The sequence below is a fragment of the Ipomoea nil genome, unplaced genomic scaffold, assembly GCF_001879475.1.
Source record: "Ipomoea nil cultivar Tokyo-kokei standard unplaced genomic scaffold, Asagao_1.1 scaffold2957, whole genome shotgun sequence".
Classification (NCBI taxonomy): domain Eukaryota; kingdom Viridiplantae; phylum Streptophyta; class Magnoliopsida; order Solanales; family Convolvulaceae; genus Ipomoea; species Ipomoea nil.
Window position 1 is genome coordinate 2,937,977 of NW_017619385.1, and position 8,323 is coordinate 2,946,299.

The 8,323-nt window shown below is 37.2% G+C and overlaps 1 protein-coding gene across 1 annotated transcript; it reads left to right on the top strand.

The window, feature by feature from the left end:
* The first annotated feature begins 4,412 nt into the window (after positions 1–4,412).
* On the top strand, positions 4,413–6,649 carry LOC109162770. The gene is made up of 3 exons (XM_019311453.1): positions 4,413–4,563; positions 5,572–6,041; positions 6,441–6,649. The coding sequence occupies exons 2-3, from the start codon at positions 5,674–5,676 to the stop codon at positions 6,601–6,603; spliced, it is 531 nt and encodes a 176-aa protein (XP_019166998.1). The 5' UTR covers positions 4,413–4,563; positions 5,572–5,673; the 3' UTR covers positions 6,604–6,649.
* The last annotated feature ends 1,674 nt before the right edge of the window (positions 6,650–8,323 follow it).

Here is an 8,323-nt window from a genome sequence, read left to right on the forward strand (position 1 = left end):
AGAGCGAGGATAAGTCTTTTCTCCACTTACCGAACTGTCGCCGGAATGCCTTGTAAATGACAATGTTTTGCTCTTTTCTACAAAGGCAACCACAATTAGTCTTTGACTCCTTGCTCCTATCTTTTATCAAAGTAAGTCATTCTGAACATATAATAGGCTCAAAGGACTCCAATTATAGCACAATATGCCTTCCAAATACCTCACAAAATGTAGCATCTTTGGCACTTATCAGAATGCGGCCGAAGTGGTTGAACCGTCTGCTGCGATGGAATATGAATCTTCGGCCAAAAAAAATGGGGTAGAGGCGGGGTGTTGGCAACATCAAATTCCGTGGTCTCTGTGGCAACATCATGAGTCTCTGTACATGGAATTACCAGGGACTTGGAAACCCGACGGTAGTTTGAGTTCTAGCGGACTTAGTCCACGCAAAGAGGGCAAAGGTACTTTTTCTTATGGAAACGTTTGTAGACAAAAATAAGATGGAGGTAGTGAGAGTTCAATTGGGCTATGAGAACCTATTTGCGCTGGATGCCGTTGGCCATAGGGGAGGGTTGGCGCTCCACTGGTCGAATATGGTGATGCTCGAAGTCACTGGATACTCAGCCAACAACATTGACACAAAGCTAGCTCTAGATGTTGGTAGACCATATTGGCGTTTCACGGGATTTTATGGCTTCCCTGAACGACAAAGGCGACAGGACTCATGGCGTATGCTGCGCACCTTGGCCGCACACAGTGAGTTACCTTGGGTAGTCATGGGCGACTATAATGACTTGCTCCACTAGTCTGAGAAGAGAGGGCGTATTCCTCACCTGGAATGGCTGATTACGGGGTTTAGAGACACTATTGCAGACTGTGGGTTGATTGATTTTCCGTTTAATGGCCATCAGTTCACGTGATAAAGATTTCGAGGTACGCTCAATATGGTTGAAGAGAAGCTGGATAGAATTTAAAAACTGAGTCCAGGCTGACAATGTTTGATAGAATGATAGTGCAACGATGATCTCCTTGATGTGCCCATAAAGCGATCACCTACCGCTACTGCTTACCCCGGCTACAAGCAACCACAGAGTAGTTCGGAAGCACTTTTTTTTGATAATATGTGGCTACGGGAAGACCGATGTCGCGAGATTGCATCACAGAGTTGGGGTTGTTCGGCAGGCTTTAATGTGTTAACGAGAATCGAATGTTGCAGCAGGGTTATATGGAGGTGGGGACGCACATATAATAAGGATTTCCAAGTACGAATTGAAAAATGCAAGCATCGTCTGAATGTTTTGAGACCTAGATGTGATGATGTTAGCCTGATGGAATATGCTTGTGTCGAGAAGAAATACTTGGTTTTGCTAGAGCAACAACATACATTTTGGAAGCAGTGCGCCAAGGAACGTTGGTACAAAGAAGGAGATCTTAATAGTAATTTTTTTTCACAATTCTTTTAAGGCAAAAAAATGAAGAAATAGGCTGCATGGGTTGACGAATGCTGAAGGGGTTTGACTGAAGAGGAAAGTGCGATTGAAGGAATAATGGTAGATTATTTTGCTACCCTATACAAGTCGGAACAAGGGTATTTGAATGATGTGGTTGATTGTATTTTTCCTAGGGTGACCTATCAGGATAATGAACAGCTTCTCAGTCCACCCAGCTCTGAAGAGGTCCATACGGTTGTGACTCAAATGCACTTTGACAAATCGCCTGGGCCGGATGGTATGGGGCCGGGTTTCTTTCAGCATTATTGGGATATTGTTAGGGGTGTTGTGACTGATTTCTGTAGATCGTTTATGGACACAATCAAGCTTCCAGCAAGGGCTAATGATACGTACATTGTCTTGATCCCAAAAAAAAAACTAAACCGGAGACTATGATTGACCTGCGACCTATAGCACTGTGCAACGTGTTATATAAAGTTGCAAGAGGTATGTGCCAACCGATTCAAATCTCTCCTGGATAGAATTATTTCATCTGCGTAGAGTGTCATTGTGCGGAATTTATGACGGGATGGCTATTTAAGACATTTGTAGATTCATTTCTAGAGCGAGGATAAGTCTTTTCTCCACTTACCGAACTGTCGCCGAAATGCCCTGTAAATGACAATGTTTTGCTCTTTTCTACAAAGACAACCACAATTAGTCCTTGACTCCTTGCTCCTATCTTTTATCAACGTAAGTAATTCTAAACATATAATAGGCTCAAAGGGCTCCAATTATAGCACAATATGCCTTCAAAATACCTCACAAAATGTAGCATCTTTGGCACTTATCAGAATGCGGCTGAAGTGGTTGAACCGTCTGCTACGATGAAATATGAATCTTCGGCCAAAAAAAATGGGGTAGAGGCGTGGTCTCTATGGCAACATCATGAGTCTCTGTACATGGAATTACCAGGGACTTGGCAACCCGACGACAGTTTGTGTTCTAGCGGACTTAGTCCACTCAAAAAGGCCGAAGGTACCCCAATGGCAACTACTTTGAAGCAAAGGAAGGTAGTAATCCTTCATACATTTTGAGGGGAATGTTGGAGGTTCAGAACTTGTTGCGGGATGGTTGTCGGAGGAGTTTTGGAAATGGGCGTTATACAATAATCGAGTTGAATGCTTGTGATATGTGCTTATAATTAATTACAATATACATAATTTTTTAATTACATACACATAATATGTTAACTACATATTATGTACCTATAGTACAGTTAACATATTATGTAATATGTGCTTGTAGTTAACAAATTATGTGCCTTCAATTTAGCAGCCTCAGTGCTGTGTGTAGTGATAGCCGGAGGCTCCTCATTGAGAATAGCAAAATCAAAACTCTAACATCTCCATGTGTAGGAGAATAGCGTCTTTCCACTCTTTTTGGTTTTCATCATTATATTAAGCGTATGTAGGAACATCAATATAATGTTTATTGTTTGAGTTATTGGTAGAGTTGCTATAAGTAAATGAAGGCTTTGGTTAGAATTTTCGAGGCAAAAATAGGGAGAGAGATTGAAGTGCATATTGTTACATACCAATGTAAGTTATGCAAACGATCAAATAGACTCGAATGCCATAAAAATTGCCGCTTATCGAAAAAATTGAATCTATCTCACCGTAGCATAGAGACGTGTTCGTGTCTACTGAAATGACACAATGTCAACATTAGAGAATGACGTATGAAACAAAGGTGGTAGAACCTCAATATACCAAAAATACGACTCATCCAATCATGCATAACTCCCAAAAATAATAACTAAAAGATTTTAAATGCACTAAAAAATACCAAACCACCCCCATAAATAAATAAATAAATAAATAAATAAATAAGCACTAAAAACATACTAAACTACTCTTTATATTCAAAACCTGCACACATTTGATCCATCCAATCCCTCCATGTATGTACTCAAGAACTACGTGCGGCTTGATCCCAGATATAATCTGGAGTACGTAGGCAGCCTTAATAAAAGGTTCAGCTGGGATTTTATAACAAATTTTAATGTTACTGTTTAACGGTTTGACCTATTAAAGACCTGTTATGTTATGTATAAGGTTTTATAAATTTTTGTATTTTTTATAAGCCTTATTTCTAATTTTATTCAATTTATTCAAATTCAATTTTCTCATTTTAAAACTATTTCTACAAAAGTTTGCGGGGATTAGCGAGTAGTCACCCCAAGACAGGACAATTATCAACACTATTACATACCTAGTGTATATATGTGCTTTTTATGAATTTTTACATTTTCATAAGCCTCATTTCTAATTTCATTCAATTTATTCAAATTCAAATTTCTCATTTTACACAAATCCATCCTTGTAATTTTATATATGTAACTAAAGAACCACGTGCTGCTTGATCCCAGACACAATCTGAAATACGTAGGCAGCCTTAATAAAACGTTTAGCTGCAATTTTGTATCAAACTTTAATGTTACTGTTTAACGGTTTGACCTGATATGTTATGTATGGGGTTTTATAAGTTTTTGTATTTTTTATAAGACTCATTTCTAATTTTATTCAATTTATTCAAATTCAATTTTCTCATTTTACACAAATCCAAAGCATTATATTACATTTGATGGTCCAATTGTCTATTCCAAATCACATGATATATTTTGGAGAATTTTGTATAAAATATTGATATAAGTTTTTTGAGTATTCAGAAAATCCTCATTTTTATGTAATAGTTTACAACCCACACAAAAATAGGTAAATTGTAATAGGGAAAAATCAAGAAAGTATTGATAAAAATAGAATTCTTGATTTTTTGGTATACGAAAGTAAGATTGATAAAGATTTTATTTAAAAAAAAAAATGAAGAAAGAGAGAGTGGCGCGCCGCCAAGTTCGGTTTAAAGGCAAAGAAAGAAGTGAACAAGTTTTTCGGCTATGGAGAATTGTATTCTCATTGTTTGCTGAATTGCTGGGTGGGTTGTAATTGCTGTATATGCAAACCACTTCCGTCGTACATTTCCGCTAACAATCTAGGAAATAGGTGGCCGGCTGGCGGCGATACACGGGTCGTCCGCTCATCTTTCAGGCCACCTTCCGGTGCCGGCGACCCTGTCCCCATCGCCGCCCTCCACGGTATTTTTTATTTTATTTTTCATTTACCCACCAATATAATGCATTTTAAATTCCCTTTATTCAATTATATATATTGCTCTGTATAATTATATGAACATCATCAAACTATTTACTGCATTAGGAACATTGTTCTTAGTTGAGATTGCTTCATGGAAATTAATTTTAAAGGCAATAAATTAAATTAATTTATCCTCAAAGGCATTATGCAGTTGGTTGAAGTCTGAACCCTTGGTATTAGGATAATTTGTTGTTGGTTGTTTGTGGCATTGTATTTAGTTTTAAATTGTTGTAATAGGCATATTCATTTAGTTTTGTGTCCTTTGAGGCTATCTTGAACAACAACAATGGAATTTGTATTCAATTGGATGCTTAAAGATATTGCAATAGTAGCATAGGTGGGGACTAGATTGGTAACTGAGTGTTGGCATCAGCCGAGTTTAGCCCCTGCTCGATTCGAGACGGGACGCTGTGGCTTACCATGGGGATGTGGTGAAATGGTTAATGTCTACATATTTATCACCAATTGGTTTTAAGAAAGATATTACAGTCAAATAACCAAAGAACTTTGTGGTTAAGTGTGTTTGATCTACTGAGAAGTAAGCATAGTGCAGGGCTGAAATCCACACTGAGGACTTAATATCATAATATGTTCTCTATAACTAGAGGACTAAAAATGTTTTCGTCCAGAATGTATTAGCAATCTGGATGGAGAGCATTGAAAAACTACATATAATAGTTGATAGCACAGTTCACTGCTGCAATAGTTGATAGATAGTGCATTTGAGTCTTGAAAAATTATGCATCGCTTTGGGATAGCTCAGAGGTGCCAGTAGGCCCGGTAAATTGATGTGGAATGGGATCCAACCTTCACAGGATGAATCAAATTAAATGGTGGAAATTTGCAGGCTCCTGTTGAAGGAGTTGATGTTCTTTCCCCAAGAAAGGAATTGAATGTCTTGCCATCTTGTTCCTCTTCTCCAAATGATCCGTTTGTTATTCTATCTGCAGAGGATGATTATGAACCCGACATTTCCACTTCATCTGCAGCCAGTCCTAATTTATCCAGCTTAAGCTCTGCTACCAACTTGTTAATCGCAGAAACCGCCCACAATGCAGGTAATGGATCGTTCTATGAACGCGTCGAATAGGATACCTTCTTCTGTGTTTGAACTAGACCATTCTTCGGACCCAGTACTATGGAGTACAGCCTCCAGTGAATCATTATTCAGTATCAACATAGGGAGTGCCAGTACTACCGGGGATTATGGTCCTTGGTGCTCTGATGAGCGTGATTCTATAGGCCATCCAGTCAACACACGCCAGGTTTCTAATCGCCCTAGTTTTAAAATAAGAGAAGTGGAAGCATGTCTTGATGCCTTGGAAGAGGACCCAAGGGAAAGTGAAGATCACAGTAATGAGAGATCTCTTGCCGAGGGGAGGGGAAGTAATGCCAGTGTGAAATCCTTCGCGTTTCCAATGTAAGTGGCCATGTTGAAAAATCTAAAACTCTTTAGTGTCCATGCAATAACACATCACAGGAACAAACACAAGTTTTTTGTTTTTTGTTTTTTTTTTTTTTTTTAAAACCCTCTGATTCTTTACAAGGTAGTATCTGTTCTATACTTTCTCAATCTTGTTCATACAAGGTGGTCCATTTACCTTAATAGAACTTGTATAACAAAGCAATAATTCTTGGAATGACTTATGGAGATGGGCATTGGCGCTAATTTTAATTGATAGATGGGGTGTATGCATATCTAGTTAGTAAAATAAGAATATTTGCATAATAATCTGTTATTAATGTCCGGGTTCTGTTTTTCTGCCTAGCTTTTGAGTTTTGAGTAAGATATGGCTAAATCTGTTTGAATGAAATGAAGTTTGGCAGGCGAAGATTCTAAGGGAAAGCTTGGTTGCTCTGCAAAATTCCCAGAACCACCCTCACCACCATCGCCGCCGATGAAGGAGGCAGAACCATCTCCACAATTAGAACCCGAGGCCACGGCTCAAAAGAAGTGGTATTCTTGCTTCCCTTGTTGCTAATAGGAAAGTTCATTTCGCCGGAAGTTTATCAGCCTTCACTGCTCAATCAAGCAAAATTTGAGATTTAGAGTTACTTTTTGGCATCAAAAGATTGGCTAAGAAGTCACCTTTTAAGCTCTCCCATATAGTGAGGAAGAGCTAGCTGGTGTAATTTTTGAGGTATTGGTTTTGATCCAATGCAAATTTTGAATAGTAAAGCAACTGCTAGCTGCCAAAAACAAGATACTGTTGTTCCAGGAGGAGATGAATGAGGAACAATGTACAGAAAAAAAAAATGTGTTACGCTATCATAGGAACAAAACTTTGTTAGGCTGATGAAACATCGGAGAACAGTGTTAATTGTCCATTTTCTTTTCTAGTGCTTATCATATGCATAATGTATGTATAGATGTTTGTTAGTATAGCCTGCAATGGTGGTCTTGGCTCGATGTTAGCTAGCCTTGTGTGATACCTCATTGTCTTTTTATTTTCTTGGGTTTAATTAATTTCTAGGAAAATACAGTTACTATTTTTTTGTTGGTTTTAAAAATTGCATAACATTTTAGGAAGGGATTATTGTTACAGGAAATAGTATGCAAGTTATACATTGGATCATGGAATTGCAATGTATATCATGAATGAATGTTTAATTTTAGTATATTGAATTTTCATTTTTAATATACTAAAAATTTGTTTTTATAATATACTTAAAAAATGAATCATCGGTACACAAAAGATAAACCTTCAAAAAAATAACTCAAAAACTTTGAATTGTAAGGAACTTTGATTACTTCAACTTATGGATTACTTGGACTTGTTACAAATGAGGCCCCTTTAGGGGTATTTATATCAATTCCACCTCCTCAATGGATGGTGGAGATCTATTTGATCCTATGACTAAGATTTGTTCTCTATCCTCCAAGAATCCCTACACAACTAAGAGGATTCTATAGGGTTCTAGAATATATTAAGGATCTCTACAACTACAATACTAGTGTTATATACATGCTTCTAGAATATTCTACCAACTATAGGATGCTATGTGGAAGTGCTAGAAAAGTCGGGAAAGAAGTAGTAAACCTCGGAAATGTGTAGCAATGCCCCGCGCGGTTTATGATATAATGATTGAAACTAATAAGTGTATTTTCAAAGAGTAAAAGTCTTGTCACATGTTTTAAATTTATTTGTTGAAGAAAAAAAAAAAAACTATGATTTAGTTCTGGATCAACAAAACAAATTCTCACGAAACACAAACTTCATGTAGGGGTGGGCGTTTTGGGTTCTGGTTCAGTTTTTTTCGGTTTTGGTATTTTGGTATTAAAAATTGATACTATTTGGTTTAACATTATAGTTCGGTTCGGTTTGAAAGAGTTCGGTTTCGGTTTGGAATTGGTTCGATTCGATTTAAGAACCCCAAATTTTAATATTTCTTAATTTTACAAACACACTAACAAACAATACATATTCACATAGTCCAAATCCAACGTCTAAACATTATATAACAAAATAGCAATCCAAAGTTCAAACACACTACTAAGTACTAATTACCAAACATCAATTGGCTTTTTTGCACAACCGACTATTCAATTGGTTCACATATTTGGAATGTTTTATTGACAAGATGAAGAATCGTGTATCTGTATAGTTAATATTTGGAGAACAAGTGTCAAGTATTGTATATTTAATTTTTTGACGCAATCCATCATTGCTAGTGCACTTAGATATTATTTTTCAGTGCACT

Bases quoted from the DNA above. Each gene is read 5' to 3' on its own strand.
- LOC109162770 (XM_019311453.1), top strand. From the start codon at position 5,674: ATGCAGGTAATGGATCGTTCTATGAACGCGTCGAATAGGATACCTTCT. The intron at 6,042-6,440 runs GTAAGTGGCCAT...AATGAAATGAAG, and splicing joins AAATCCTTCGCGTTTCCAAT to TTTGGCAGGCGAAGATTCTA.